General features: G+C 43.6%; 1 protein-coding gene across 8 annotated transcripts in view; it reads right to left on the bottom strand.

Moving 5' to 3' along the window:
* The window catches only part of LOC139465757 (diacylglycerol kinase beta-like), a 109,702-nt gene that overhangs the window by 32,404 nt on the left and 59,708 nt on the right, over positions 1-17,590 (bottom strand). For 7 of the 8 annotated variants that reach the window (XM_071247621.1, XM_071247625.1, XM_071247624.1 and 4 more), the window contains exons 5-9: positions 11,843-11,995; positions 6,247-6,453; positions 4,798-4,847; positions 3,810-3,884; positions 2,707-2,826 (exon numbers count right to left, since the gene is read on the bottom strand). In XM_071247621.1, coding sequence (XP_071103722.1) covers positions 2,707-2,826; positions 3,810-3,884; positions 4,798-4,847; positions 6,247-6,453; positions 11,843-11,995 — 605 coding nt within the window. The remainder of the gene's footprint in view (positions 1-2,706; positions 2,827-3,809; positions 3,885-4,797; positions 4,848-6,246; positions 6,454-11,842; positions 11,996-17,590) is intronic. The other variant, XM_071247623.1, reaches the window with a different exon arrangement.

Consider the following 17,590-nt stretch of genomic DNA (forward strand, 5'->3'; position numbering starts at 1 on the left):
ACATCACAAGAATTTATCAAGCTTTCTAAACAATTTTGAAAGAAAAATTAGCGCAACATTTTCGGAATGGTTTTCTGTGGCATTAAGCTGACTGCTTATACCATATATATATACCGATGGACCTAGTTAAATGTGTTTCCTTTCATGAATGTCTAGGAGCCAGTCTGATTTCTAGGAGGTGAGGTGAAATGGGGTTTAACATTGCGTTCTAGATTATAGTGACATGTGTGGCTGCTTGTACTAGTCTGGACTAAGGGTAACAACAAGCACCGTCTTTTAACATCTTTTGGTATGACGTCGCCAGGGATCGAACCAACATCCTTGGCTGGCCGGACAGACCCTATATCCACTCAACACTCTATCCAGTAGACCAACTATCCACTAGACCCTCTATCCACTAGACCTTCTATCCACTAGACCCACTATCCACTAGACCCTCTATCCACTAGATCTTCTATCCACTAGACCATAGAGTCTTATATCTAGGAACCCCTAATCTGCAAGAACCTAAGGTTGTGAGTGAGTGAATGAGTTCACACATTGTAACAATGTAGGGAACTGAACCCCAGTCATTCGCATGGCAAACCCAACCTTAACCACAAGGCCACCCTCACACACTCAAGTACTTACTGTATCTAATCCAACCTCCACACACCGCCGTGATATTGCTGGAATATTGCTAAAAGCGGCGTAAAACCATACTCACTCACTCACCCCCCCAACCTACACACACTGCAGTACTTACTGTATCTAAGCCACCCTCCACACACTGCAGTACTTACTGTATCTAATCCAACCTCCACACACTGCAGTACTTACTGTATCTAAGCCACCCTCCACACACTGCAGTAGTTACAGTATCTAATCCACCCTCCACACACTGCAGTAGTTACTGTATATAATCCAACCTCCACACACTGCAGTACTTACTGTATCTAATCCAACCTCCACACACTGCAGTACTTACTGTATCTAATCCACCCTCCACACACTGCAGTACTTACTGTATCTAATCCACCCTCCACACACTGCAGTACTTACTGTATCTAATCCACCCTCCACACACTGCAGTAGTTACTGTATATAATCCAACCTCCACACACTGCAGTACTTACTGTATCTAATCCAACCTCCACACACTGCAGTACTTACTGTATCTAGTCCACCCTCCACACACTGCAGTACTTACTGTATCTAATCCACCCTCCACACACTGCAGTACTTACTGTATCTAATCCAACCTCCACACACTGCAGTACTTACTGTATCTAATCCACCCTCCACACACTGCAGTAGTGACTGTATATAATCCAACCTCCACACACTGCAGTACTTACTGTATCTAATCCAACCTCCACACACTGCAGTACTTACTGTATCTAATCCAACCTCCACACACTGCAGTACTTACTGTATCTAATCCAACCTCCACACACTGCAGTACTTACTATATCTAATCCAACCTCCACACACTGCAGTACTTACTGTATCTAGTCCACCCTCCACAAACTGCAGTACTTACAGTATCTAATCCAACCTCCACACACTGCAGTACTTACTGTATCTAAGCCATCCTCCACACACTGCAGTACTTACTGTATCTAATCCAACCTCCACACACTGCAGTACTTACTGTATCTAATCCACCCCCCACACACTGCAGTACTTACTGTATCTAATCCACCCTCCACACACTGCTGTACTTACTGTATCTAATCCACCCTCCACACACTGCAGTACTTACTGTATCTAATCCACCCTCCACACACTGCAGTACTAACTGTATCTAATCCACCCTCCACACACTGCAGTACTTGCTGTATCTAATCCACCCTCCACACACTGCAGTACTTACTGTATCTAATCCACCCTCCACACACTGCAGTACTTGCTGTATCTAATCCACCCTCCACACACTGCAGTACTTGCTGTATCTAATCCACCCTCCACACACTGCAGTACTTACTGTATCTAATCCACCCTCCACACACTGCAGTACTTACTGTATCTTATTCACCCTCCACACACTGCAGTACTTACTGTATCTAATCCACCCTCCACAAACTGCAGTACTTGCTGTATCTAATCCACCCTCCACACACTGCAGTACTTACTGTATCTAATCCACCCTCCACACACTGCAGTACTTGCTGTATCTAATCCACCCTCCACACACTGCTGTACTTACTGTATCTAATCCACCCTCCACACACTGCAGTACTTACTGTATCTAATCCACCCTCCACACACTGCAGTACTAACTGTATCTAATCCACCCTCCACACACTGCAGTACTTGCTGTATCTAATCCACCCTCCACACACTGCAGTACTTACTGTATCTAATCCACCCTCCACACACTGCAGTACTTGCTGTATCTAATCCACCCTCCACACACTGCAGTACTTGCTGTATCTAATCCACCCTCCACACACTGCAGTACTTACTGTATCTAATCCACCCTCCACACACTGCAGTACTTACTGTATCTAATCCACCCTCCACACACTGCAGTACTTACTGTATCTAATCCACCCTCCACACACTGCAGTACTTGCTGTATCTAATCCACCCTCCACACACTGCAGTACTTACTGTATCTAATCCACCCTCCACACACTGCAGTACTTGCTGTATCTAATCCACCCTCCACACACTGCAGTACTTACTGTATCTAAGCCACCCTACACACACTGAAGTACTTACTGTATCTAAGCCTAACAAAACAAGCAGGGGAATGGTCGTCATTCCTCCTTTCTTCCATTCTTCCAGTGACACTGTTCCATCAGCATCATAGTCTATCTCTATCATCATGTCCTGCAGAATCTGTAGACAAACATACATTCAGTAAGAACACAAGAAAAAATACAAAAATAAATGTTTGGGTGTTCCCAAGGGCACTCATTAAGATGTTTGGGTGTTCCCAAGGGCACTCATTAAGATGTTTGGGTGTTCCCAAGGGCACTCATTAAGATGTTTGGGTGTTCCCAAGGGCACTCATTAAGATGTTTGGGTGTTCCCAAGGGCACTCATTAAGATGTTTGGGTGTTCCCAAGGGCACTCATTAAGATGTTTGGGTGTTCCCAAGGGCACTCATTAAGATGTTTGGGTGTTCCCAAGGACACTTAGGGTGCCTTTTGGAATCAAGTGTTTCAACAACAAGAATACTTTTGTTCCATCTTTAAAATTTGGTCACTATTTCACCAAGGCTTGATACAAAAACCAGTTGTAATTCAGAAACAGTTTGCCTTTTCATTGAGAATGATAAAACTCAAGAGCGCTGTGTTAATATTATAAGAAATATACCACTGAATATCTGCTGAGGATATCTGACCAAAATGCCTATTTTGATCCTTAGCAAGTATTGAGCAGTATAGTTTTCTAAGTGTGCCTTTTAGGCACCCGAAATTTTTTTCAAACAATGCCATTATGATTTTATCCTCACCATCGGAAGTAAATTACAAGGAATTTGGAACAATGTCATCAGGAACAGCCCAAACGCATTTATTTCTCATGACCACAAAAGTTCCACTTCATAATAAAACAGATGAACACAGATTGTATCCAAAAACCTTGTAAATGACAACATTCAGTTAATCCAAGGGAACAGGCCACAGAGAGTCAAAATAACATGAACAGGTCATTGCGCAGAGTGACTGCATTCCATTTACATCACACCTTAACAATTTGGATATTTTACTTAAATTGTACACTTTTGGAAAATGTATCTGTTTCTGTTTTGATTAATGCCCAGTGAACATTAGATTATTGCGCCTTCAACCAACAAATGATGAACATGCTTCACTTACAGGTTTGAGCTCGGACACATCCCAGCCGAGGTATTCTGCCACCGACATCATCTGGTTCACTATACAGTCAAGCTCCTAGAAATATAAGACACAGTTAGAGTCATACCATAGGACCATGAAGGTCTATGGACCTAGGTAACAGTGCATGAATATATAGATGAACCGCTGTTACTAAAGTTTCTTTGTTTGTTTGCACTCAGCAGTATTCCAGCTATATGACAGCGGTCTGTAAATATTCAAGTCTCGACCAGAGATAGACAACATGAGCATCGATGACCTGGGTGGCATACATCAGACACACATGGTCAAGACCTGTGTGACATACACCAGGAACTAGGTCATGACCTGTGACATACACCAGAAACAAGGTCATGACCTGTGTGACATACATAAGACACACAAGGTCATGACCTGTGACATACACCAGAAACAAGGTCATGACCTGTGACATACACCAGAAACAAGGTCATGACCTGTGTGACATACATAAGACACACAAGGTCATGACCTGTGACATACATCAGGAACTAGGTCATGACCTGTGTGGCATACATAAGACACTAGGTCATGGCCTGATCAGTGCAACATCAGTTTTACTTTAAAGAGATCAGTGCAAGTACATCCAGTATTGAACAATTCATGGAAGTCAAAAACAATGGTTCATCAATGTAAACAAGGCCTACCTGTCTTGTTATCCCCTCATAGATCCTTATAAACCAGTTAGTTGGCTTAGTTCAACGTGAGAGGAAAACCCACAGTGGCATTAGTCACAGAGATTTACCACCATGCCCTAATCCACAAGCATGGTGCTAACAAACCACAGGTTACAACATGGAGATTCTGGATTCAAACCAGTGATAAACAGAACCTGACACAGCTAAGGGGAGCAACTCTGCACAGTAAATCAAGCACTGAGGCACCCTTGCTGTTCTCTGTCAATAAACGCAAGCTAAATTGATAGATTGAATTAAGTATCCACACAACTCACACTGGAATCTAATATGCCATTTCCATCGGAATCATACAGTCGAAACATGACTGAAAGAAAACAAACAACAGTTAATACATCAGCAAACAACATGACAATAATGAAAACAACTTCCTTATATTTCATTTTACATCCAATTGTCATTTGTTACTTTAATGAGTTCTTTAGTGATAAATTGATAAATACAAACATGATAGAGTAAAATGGCAGGGGACACCAGAAATGGGCTTTACACTTTGTACCAATGTCGGGAATCAAACCCAGGTCTCCAGCATGATGAGCGATCGCTTTAACCAAAAGGCTGCCCGACCACCCATAAAATAATAATAATCATGAATGACATCACTGAGCTCATTTCATTATTTTAGGTGTTTTAAATTAGTTCAATATTTTATTATCACCCACATCATCACAAGCGAAAACGGACAGTAAGTACACCTGTGTACCACACCTTAATCACATTATTGAGTGAGTGAGTGAGTGAGTATGGTTCCATGCTAGTACTCGAACATTGCTTTCGGTGTGACAAGAAAATCCTTTAACCGCAAGGCTACCCCATCGCCCCTTATCACGTTATTGAAAGAGAAAACAATTTTATTGGTAATGTTTATGAATCATATTCCAGCCTCATGAAATGTACTTCTTTTTAATTTCCCTGAAGAATATTCTGATAATGCAAACGAAATTTCCAACTTAGATATATCTATGGCAATGCGGTCACATGGTATTCACAGGGAGCCTGAGGAAGTATCTTGGCAGAGACAAGCTTGGGTTAAAAAAACAATTTGACATCCCTGATCAATAATAGATCACATGAAGACATACTGAACAAAAAAACATAAGGGATCATGAATATTTTGGGCGAATGTTTTCATAGCGAAGACTGATCCCACACTTTCATAAATATATCCCCCAAAATATTCATGATTGTTAACTTTTTTTGTTCTTTATATATCAAAATGTACCCTGGTAGAAAACGAGCAGCATCAATAGCGCTAATCATCCTTCACTACAGACCGCCTTTGTGGTCTAGTGGTAGAGCGTCTGCCCGGAGAGCAGAAGGTCTGGCGTTCGATCCACGGCCTCGTCATACCAAAAGACGTTAAAAAATGGTACTTGTTGTTACCCTGTCTGGCGCTCGGCATTAAGGGGCTAAAACAAGGACTGGTCGGCTCGGAGTCAGTATACTGTGTCTGAGTGGGGTATTCATGTTACACTGCGGCATGGTATCTCAGTGACCTAGCACTATAAATCGGCATCAGTCCGGACTAGTACAAGCAGCCACACAAACACACTAACATACATGCACGTCGCTATATAAGTGCAATAATTTTGGACGCGACCTTCAACCCATGTTATTTGGATTTTGGTCTCAAAGTCTGGCCTTATATAATTATTTGGACCCTGACAGTAGCGTTGTAGTGAGGGATCACTGTACCCAGTACTCACACTCAAGCTTATCTTCAGGGCGCCCTGCCTCCAGTAGAGACAAGTAGCACACCAGGTCCTTTAGGTAGATGTGTCCAGTCTTGATGTCCAGACTGGCCGACCGGTTCTTCATAGCTTTCATGTCCACGTTTGTGCGAAGGAGAGAGGAAGTGGACTGTCGGATCCAAGGGTCTGTGCCCTCTAGTAATGGACCTGAAGCACGTACTCCTTTAATAGGACGATGATTCATGTATTTAGTCAGTTGTTCATTGTGGGACACAATACAATCATGTAAAACACAACATCTCTACTCAGCTGTTACTAAATGATAATATTGAAATGTTAAAATCATTAATATTATTGTTTGCTTGTTTGTTGTTAAACGCCGCACTCAGCAATATTCCAGCTATATGATGTCTGTCTAAATAATCGAGTCTGGACCGACAATCCAGTGATTGACATCATGAGCATCGATCCAAGCAATTGGGATACGATGACATCAACTAATTTAGTGAGCCTGACCACCCGATCCCATTAGTCGCCTCCTATAACAAGCATAGCGCCTTTTAGGGCAAGAATGGGTTGCTGAAGACGTATTCTATCCTGAATCTTCGCAGGTCCATTAATATTGCAGTGTATATTTACTGATTTGATATTTGGTTAGAACTATCATCATTAAAATCATATATAATTTGTTGAAATATTATATGATATATAAAAAACAGAAAATTAGTTTTGGTGATGCTATGATAATGATAATGATAATGATAATGATGACCATTATGATTGTGACAACAGTACAGATATGTGTAATGAAATGAACCTGTAACATCGATGAAGGAGAAAAACATGTATTAAGTCAGATTATCCATTCATCAGACCACAGGGGATCATATGGCCATCACAACTCAATATACAAGGACAGGAGTTAAAACAGAGAAAAAATGCTCAAGGTGATCAGTTCCAAGCTGCGACCTAAGCGCTATGCAGACTGTACAAGACCTCAGCGCTATGCCGACTGTACAAGATCTCAGTGCTATGACAACTACAAGACCTCAGCGCTATGCCGACTGTACAAGACCTCAGCGCTATGCCGGCTGTACAAGATCTCAGCGCTATGACCACTGCACAGACCTCAGCGCTATGCCGACTGTACAAAACCTCAGCGCTATGCCGACTGTACAAAACCTCAGCGCTATGCCGACTGTGCAAAACCTCAGCACTATGCCGACTGTGCAAGACCTCAGCGCTATGCCGACTGTACAAGAGCTCAGCCCTATGCCGAATTTACAAAACCTCAGCGCAATGACCACTGCACAGACCTCAGCGCTATGCCGAATTTACAAAACCTCAGCGCAATGACCACTGCACAGACCTCAGCGCTATGCCGACTGTACAAGACCTCAGCGCTATGCCGACTGTACAAGACCTCAGCGCTATGACCACTGTACAGACATCAGCGCTATGTCCACTGCACAGACATCAGCGCTTTGACCACTGCACAGACCTCAGTGCTATGACCACTGTACAAGACCTCAGCGCTATGACCACTGCACAAGACCTCAGCGCTATGCCGACTGTACAAGACCTCAGCGCTATGCCGACTGCACAGACCTCAGCACTATGCCGACTGCACAGACCTCAGCGCTATGCCGACTGCACAGACCTCAGCGCTATGCCGACTGTACAAGACCTCAGCACTATTCCGGCTGTACAAGATCTCAGCGCTATGACCACTGTACAAGACCTCAGCGCTATGCCGACTGTACAAGACCTCAGCGCTATGCCGACTGTACAAGACCTCAGCGCTATGACCACTGTACAAGACCTCAGCGCAATGACCACTGCACAGACCTCAGCGCTATGCCGACTGTACAAGACCTCAGCGCTATGACCACTGCACAGACCTCAGCGCTATGCCGACTGTACAAGGCCTCAGCACTATTCCGACTGCACAGACCTCAGTGCAATGACCACTGTACAGACCTCAGCCCTATGACCACTGCACAGACCTCAGTGCTATGCCGACTGTACAAGACCTCAGCGCTTTGACCACTGCACAGACCTCAGCGCTATGACCACTGCACAGACCTCAGTGCTATGACCACTGTACAAGACCTCAGCGCTATGACCACTGCACAGACCTCAGCGCTATGACCACTGTACAAGACCTCAGCACTATGACCACTGTACAAGACCTCAGCACTATGACCACTGCACAGACCTCAGTGCTATGACCACTGTACAAGACCTCAGCGCTATGACCACTGCACAGACCTCAGCGCTATGACCACTGCACAGACCTCAGCGCTATGCCGACTGTACAAGACCTCAGCGCTATGACCACTGTACAGACCTCAGCGCTATGCCGACTGTACAAGATCTCAGCGCTATGCCGACTGCACAGACCTCAGCACTATGCCGACTGTACAAAACTTCAGCGCTATGCCGACTGCATAGACCTCAGCACTATGCCGACTGTACAGACATCAGCGCTATGACCACTGCACAGACATCAGCACTATGCCGACTGTACAGACATCAGCGCTATGACCACTGCACAGACATCAGCGTTATGACCACTGTGCTAAACCTCAGCACTATGCCGACTGTACAAGAGCTCATCACTATGCCAACTGTACAAAACCTCAGCGCTATGCCGACTGCACAGACCTCAGTGCTACGACCACTGTACACGGCCCGCTGTGCTATGACCACTGCACAGACCTCAGCACTATGACCACTGTACAAGACCTCAGCGCTATGCCGACTGCACAGACCTCAGCGCTATGCCGACTGCACAGACCTCAGCACTATGCCGACTGCACAGACCTCAGCGCTATGACCACTGCACAGACCTCAGCGCTATGACCACTGTACAAGACCTCAGCACTATGCTGACTGCACAGACCTCAGCGCTATGCCGACTGCACAGACCTCAGCGCTATGACCACTGTACAAGACCTCAGCGCCATGACTACTGCACAGACCTCAGCGCTATGACCACTGTACAGACATCAGCGCTATGACCACTGCACAGACATCAGCGCTATGTCCACTGCACAGACATCAGCGCTTTGACCACTGCACAGACCTCAGCGCTATGCCGACTGCACAGACCTCAGCGCTATGCCGACTGTACAAGACCTCAGCACTATTCCGGCTGTACAAGATCTCAGCGCTATGACCACTGTACAAGACCTCAGCGCTATGACCACTGCACAGACCTCAGCGCTATGACGACTGTACAAGACCTCAGCGCTATGACCACTGCACAGGCCTCAGCGCTATGCTGACTGTACAAGGCCTCAGCACTATTCCGACTGCACAGACCTCAGTGCTATGACCACTGTACAGACCTCAGCCCTATGACCACTGCACAGACCTCAGTGCTATGCCGACTGTACAAGACCTCAGCGCTTTGACCACTGCACAGACCTCAGCGCTATGACCACTGCACAGACCTCAGTGCTATGACCACTGTACAAGACCTCAGCGCTATGACCACTGTACAGACCTCAGCGCTATGACCACTGCACAGACCTCAGCGCTATGACCACTGCACAGACCTCAGTGCTATGCTGACTGTACAAGACCTCAGCACTATGACCACTGTACAAGACCTCAGCGCTTTGACCACTGCACAGACCTCAGTGCTATGACCACTGTACAAGACCTCAGCACTATGACCACTGCACAGACCTCAGCGCTATGACCACTGCACAGACCTCAGCGCTATGCCGACTGTACAAGACCTCAGCGCTATGACCACTGTACAGACCTCAGCGCTATGCCGACTGCACAGACCTCAGTGGTATGACCACTGTACAAGACCTCAGCGCGCTATGCCGACTGCACAGACCTCAGTGCAATGACCACTGCACAGACCTCAGCGCTATGCCGACTGCACAGACCTCAGCGCTATGCCGACTGTACAAGACCTCAGCACTATTCCGGCTGTACAAGATCTCAGCGCTATGACCACTGTACAAGACCTCAGCGCTATGACCACTGCACAGACCTCAGCGCTATGCCGACTGTACAAGACCTCAGCGCTATGACCACTGCACAGGCCTCAGCGCTATGCTGACTGTACAAGGCCTCAGCACTATTCCGACTGCACAGACCTCAGTGCTATGACCACTGTACAGACCTCAGCCCTATGACCACTGCACAGACCTCAGTGCTATGCCGACTGTACAAGACCTCAGCGCTTTGACCACTGCACAGACCTCAGCGCTATGACCACTGCACAGACCTCAGTGCTATGACCACTGTACAAGACCTCAGCGCTATGACCACTGTACAGACCTCAGCGCTATGACCACTGCACAGACCTCAGCGCTATGACCACTGCACAGACCTCAGTGCTATGCTGACTGTACAAGACCTCAGCACTATGACCACTGTACAAGACCTCAGCGCTTTGACCACTGCACAGACCTCAGTGCTATGACCACTGTACAAGACCTCAGCACTATGACCACTGCACAGACCTCAGCGCTATGACCACTGCACAGACCTCAGCGCTATGCCGACTGTACAAGACCTCAGCGCTATGACCACTGTACAGACCTCAGCGCTATGCCGACTGCACAGACCTCAGTGGTATGACCACTGTACAAGACCTCAGCGCGCTATGCCGACTGCACAGACCTCAGTGCAATGACCACTGCACAGACCTCAGCGCTATGCCGACTGTACAAGACCTCAGTGCTATACCGACTGTACAAGACCTCACAGCACTATGACCACTGCACAGACCTCAGCGCTATGCCGACTGTACAAGACCTCACAGCACTATGACCACTGCACAGACCTCAGCGCTATGACCACTGCACAGACCTCAGCGCTATGACCACTGCACAGACCTCAGCGCTATGACCACTGCACAGACCTCAGCGCTATGCCGACTGTACAAGACCTCACAGCACTATGACCACTGCACAGACCTCAGCGCTATGACCACTGCACAGACCTCAGCGCTATGACCACTGTACAAGACCTCAGCACTATGCCGACTACACAGACCTCAGTGCTATGACCACTGCACAGACCTCAGCGCTATGACCACTGCACAGACCTCAGCGCTATGACCACTGCACAGACCTCAGCGCTATGACCACTGCACAGACCTCAGCGCTATGACCACTGCAGAGACCTCAGCGCTATGACCACTGCACAGACCGCATCGCTATGCTGACTGCACAGACCTCAGTGCTATGACCACTTCACAGACCTCAGTGCAAGTAATTCTGCAATTCTCCTACTTCCCCACACTGAGAGAGATGTGTTTACCAACACTTCGAACAACAAGTTTAGTTCCATCACAGCATGTCAACTTGACACAAGAGGACACACTTAAAGGGATGTGTTGACCGCAGACATTTACCACTTATATGACACTGTCAAGCACAGGCATAAAACCAAGAAACTTAATTGGGGTGAATCTGGCATTTAAACCATGATCTGCAGATCCTGGCACTACTAAGAGATGCAACTCTGCACAGTGAACTGCACACCTTAGACTGCTGATTCACAGACCCCTCAATTCAAATTAAGACAACGCTAACAACACTTTGGGCACGATAGCCAAGATAAGGAAAACAGCTCGTACCATTATGAACACTGTGAATACTGTGGCTTGACTTCTTTGAGGATGACCGGGAGTGGTTGGACGCTTCATTAGGGGCCCCATCTTCCCCGTGGTGGACTTTGTCCATTTGCTGGTTGACTGCCACTGATGGGTGGGTCGACGCACCTGTCGAACCTACACAACATTTCATGATATCATATTAAACAGTGTCGAGTTTTCACAATGATTTTATTTCCATGGACATGAAAATCAACACTGTTGATCAATGCATTGTCTCAGAAAAAGCATATTAGTATTTTCATAAAAAGATCTGGAATCTCTGAAATTCCAGGACTTATTTGGAGGTATCTTCCCAGGTGATAAGTTGCTCTTAGTAATAATGTAAAGACACACCTATGTCATCAGATCAGCCTGTCATCATTCAAATAAAAAACTGGGTTCTACCCTTAGGTATGAATTCTACATGTTGTCCAGCATGACATACTAACAATATTCAGACCTTATACATTTGCTTGAACATAATTTTCAGAATGTTTTGAAGTTCAAACTGATCTTGAAAACCAGTTAATAAAAAGTGAAAAAGAATTAAAATATAAGACATAACATAAGGATGTACTTAATGCAGAAATTTGAGCAAACATAAACCACTTGTTTACATTCACTAAAGGACCTAAAAGACCCGGGGTAGAATAGGTCTTCAGCAACCCATGCTTGCTGTAAAAGGCGATTATGCTTGTCGTAAGAGGTGACTAACGGGATCGGGTGGTCAGGCTCGCTGACTTGGTTGATGCTTGTCATCGTATCCCAATTGCGTGGATCGATGCTGATGATGTCAATCACTGGACTGTCTGGTCCAGATTTGATTATTTACAGACCGCCATTCTATAGCTGGAATATTGCTGAGTGCGGTGTTAAGCAACAAATAAACATTCTCTAAAGATGTTGACTAATTTAGAGATGAAAAACAATTGGTTATATAGGTAAAAAAAAAATAATTAAATTCTAGGATTACAAAATGATTTCAGTAACATGGTTTCCATGGCAACCAATGTGAACTATAAAGATGACAATGTCATCCATTGATATCTATTCTCAGCAAGATAGATTATTTTTAAAAACTGAAACAAAACAATATTAATCTGACACTAATGATACAATCGTATGGCTTTTCATGCCACCATGGAGAAATGTATCGGTAAATATGTTTCACCTTGCAATGACATAACCTTCAATCCATTATTGGATGTCAATATGTCATGAACAAGTTTTCCTTACCACAATAAGCACATGAATATCAAAGCTATTGGAACTTGTACAACACAGTGTGAATCTGATACGATTGTGAAGTATACAACTGCGACACAGTGCATGTTGAACTCAATCAGCTTCAACCTGTTCCTTGTTCAGACAATGACCAGACTAAACCAGCTTCCTGGCCAACCAACACATAGACACCAACACCTTTTTAAATCAGTTAATGTCAATAAGTTAATGGCGGAATATCTATTCTACTCATTTTCTTTCATGGAATTTGTCTTTTACCAAACAGCCTACAGAAACACTGCGTAGTTGAATTGATAACAATGCAGTAAAAAAATCTGTAACAGACAGAATGGGACTCTTTCCGATAACATTTTTAACCTTTATAAGACATACATTCATATTTAATGCTAAGCAGTATTTCAATATTTTCTTGATCAACCTTAAAATTTAGACTACTTATTATTATAATTATGATAATGATTATATACCACAGGTATTCAGGTACCATCATCTGAGTATGAGTATATACCACAGGTATTCAGGTACTAGTGTCTCATTATGATTATGATTATATACCACAGGTATCCAGGTACTATCATCTGATTATGATTATGATTATATACCACAGGTGCTCAGGTACCAGCATCTGATTACGATTATAATTATATACCACAGGTATTCAGTTACTAGTATCTGATTATGATTATATACCACAGGTATCCAGGTACTAGCATCTGATTATGATTATGATTATATACCACAGGTATTCAGGTACCTGCATCTGATTATGATTATATACCACAGGTATCCAGGTACAAGCATCTGATTATGATTATATACCACAGGTATCCAGGTACAAGTATCTGATTATGATTATGATTATATACCACAGGTATCCAGGTACTAGCATCTGATTATGATAATGATTATATACCACAGGTATTCAGGTACTAGCATCTGATTATGATTATAAAACACAGGTATTCGGGTACTAGCATCTGATTATGATTATATACCACAGGTTTTCGGGTTCTAGCATCTGATCATGATTATGATTATAAAACACAGGTATTCAGGTACAAGCATCTGATTATGATTATGATTATATACCACAGGTATTCAGGTACCAGCATCTGATTATGATTATATACCACAGGTATCCAGGTACTAGTATCTGATTATGATCATGATTATATACCACAGGTTTTCAGGTACTCAAATGAGGTTTTATTTGTTCTCTGACCAGTGGATCAGTTTATCATTCTCAACTCCCTGGGCAGTATACAAGCTGTTTTTAGTTGTTTTACACAATATGATTAGGATCAAAGAAATGAGTTGATTTAGATATAGTTTTACTCATGTCGCTGCATATCCACTTATTCTACAATGTCCTTGATATTCAGTCATTTGGTAAAATCCAAGAGCATGAGCATGGTGCGGACAAACCAAGAATCATAATCGGAACAAATCTACATCTACTATTTCCTGTACAACTGTTCATGGATAGATGACAGTGAAAAGAGATTCTGTTGAAAATCTGAAGATCCAATAGTGTGATGACAGCCAACAGACAGGATTTATGACACTGATGTTACAGAGGTAGGATATTCTCAGAAATTACCGACTACCGACTTGTTTACCTAACAGTTGGCGTCTGTAAAAATCCCATCACAGCTGCATCGATACCAATCCTAGCATTGTTATACACGCTGTCTTGTACTGTGTATTGCATCGGTTCAATCCCATTGTGCCTACAGCCCTTTGCACCTATATCCCAATTTGTCTACAGTGAGTGAGTGAGTGAGTTGGGTTTAACGCCGCTTTTAACAGTATTCCAGTTATATTGCGACGTGTCAGCTTAATGTGGGAGGAAAGCCCGAAGTGATGCAGGTCTCAGACGTTAACCACTTCAGTGAAACCCAGAGCACGGGTATGGTGCTGACAAACCTAGAAACATAATTGGGGCGAACCGGGATTCGAACCCACTCACTTTTATCCCTATTTATGTAAATGTTTCTTTATGCCGCTGGGCACCTGACCAAATTTGGACAATAACTTTCTCTGATTTGCCTGTGGTGAATTGATTAAATGTGAAAGTATCGCCAAAACTATTGTTATATTTTTCTTCTGTGTTATATTATAAATATCACACATCCGTGACTTTCATTATGTGTTATTGTTTTATTTCATTTCACAAGTGTTTCCTATTGTACCTATTGAAATAGGTAACAGTCATGTTCACTTGTGCATCCCTTTCTGAGCATCAGACCATATCATATCATGATTTTACGGTATTTTGTTTGTTTATTTGTTGTTTAACGCTGCACTCTGCAATGTTCCAGCTATATGACGGCAGTCTGTAAATAATCAAGTCTGGTCAAGACACTCCAGTGATTGACATCATGAGCATCGATCCACTCAATTGGGATACGATGACATGCATCAACCAAGTCGGCGCGCCTGACCAACCGATCCCGTTAGTCGCCTCTTAAGACATGCATAGTCACCTTTTACAACAAGCATGGGTTTCTGAAGACCTGACTTTGGGCAGAATGGGAAGACACCATATTGCATCCGGATGTATTGACACCTCTGTGTTTTTTAGTTCAACCCTTACTTATCACAACATGTTACCAATACCTAAATTTCTCGGGGGAACTGCCTGGACTTCCATATTTGTTTTTAAAAAGATTAGTGTATGTGTATCAGAATCTATGTAGTAATATAGTACAATTACATTTAGGCCTGTAAACATTATAAACAGATATCTTCAGGTCTTGTTAGCACAATGTTCCTCCATCACCTGTGATAACATTGGGTGGTTTTGCAGAGTTGATATTTTTCACCAACTAATCAATGAATGTGAAAACATCAATGCCAGAGAATAACCAGTCTCGATTATCCGTCAAAACAGATTCCATTGGCAAAAATTGTGGTCAAAACTATTAGATTAAAAGGCAAAATCGCGGTCAAAATAAATGGATCACTTAAAATGAGTGATGACACCAGGTGTTCACAGTAGGCTTGTGTCTTTAGTGGGTGCTCAAGCCAATGATGGCTTAGTGTACATTGCACAAACAGTAATGTTTCTTGTTTCATGAGGAGTGCAACATGGGCCATATCCCAGCAGCCTCCACCCTACACACTGCCTTATGGTCAGGCAATAGTAGGGTTAGCACAAGTTCATGCACAGATTCGGCTTATTCGATGTCCACAAATTGTGACTCTGGCAGGTTACTGTTTGTTGTTGTTGTTGTTTATCGTTTAATGCCACACTCTGCAATATTCCAGCTATAGGACAGTGGTCTGTAAATAATCAAGTCTGGACAAGACAATCAACTGATTGACATCATGAGCATCGATCCACACAATTGGGAGATGATGACATGCATCAACCAAGTCAGCGAGTCTGACTTGGTTGATGCCGTTAGTCACCTCTTATGACAAGCATAGTCACTATTTATAGCAAGCATGGGTTGCTGAAGACCTATTCAACCCCAGATCTTCTCGGGTCATGATAAAGGTGGCATTACAAGGGAAATCTGACACAAGTAATTCAGCTGATATGAATCCCTTATGCACTGATGCACTGCCAACAATACAATATTAACTCAACAATACAATACATGATATACTTCAGTCTGTATTGTTCAAATATTGTTTACATTATACGTTGACATGCATCAACCAAGTCAGCGGGCCTGACCACCCGATCCCGTTAGTCGCCTCTTACGACAAGCATAGTCAACTGTAAATAATCGAGTCTGGACCAGACAGTCCAGTGATTGATATCATGAACATCAATCTCAGCAATTGGGATACGATGACATGCATCAACCAAGTCAGCGAGTCTGACCACCCAATCCCGTTAGTCGCCTCTTACGACATGCATAGTCAACCTGCAGCAAGCATGGGTTGCTGAAGACCTATTCTACCCCGGGTCTTCATGGGTCCACACTGGCAGGTACTATTAGTAGAGCAAGACATTCTTACACACCTGGTGTCATGGTCAATTGTCGGAGATCCATTGATATAATTTTCACCACCATTTTGCCTTTCAAGTCCAATGGATCAGTGGGCAATCTGGACTGTTTATTCTTGTACTTTGTCATTTCATATAAACAGCCACATTACATTTGATAACGGACGTATGTATTTATGGTGATGGAAGAATGTTGTGTATATAAACACATGAAAATCTGACTTCTTCATTTGACCGTGGGAACCTTCGGAAAATGTATTTCCTATCGTCAATGCATGATATGACAGTTAGTGATTTCTGTAACAATCGACATACAAACAGTTGAACGACACATTGAAATAACACAATGAGCACAAAGGGTAAACACAACACAACACTAAACAGACACAAAATCAACTCAAAATGATCAATGAACAAAGGTATAAGTAATACAAATAGTCACTCCAGTTAGAAAAGGAAATGGAGATCGTCTGAGATTATAGAAATGAACTTCACCGCAGAAGAACTTCACTTCATAGTTCAAT

The sequence above is a fragment of the Haliotis cracherodii genome, unplaced genomic scaffold, assembly GCF_022045235.1.
Source record: "Haliotis cracherodii isolate W230 unplaced genomic scaffold, xgHalCrac1.p SCAF_18, whole genome shotgun sequence".
Classification (NCBI taxonomy): domain Eukaryota; kingdom Metazoa; phylum Mollusca; class Gastropoda; order Lepetellida; family Haliotidae; genus Haliotis; species Haliotis cracherodii.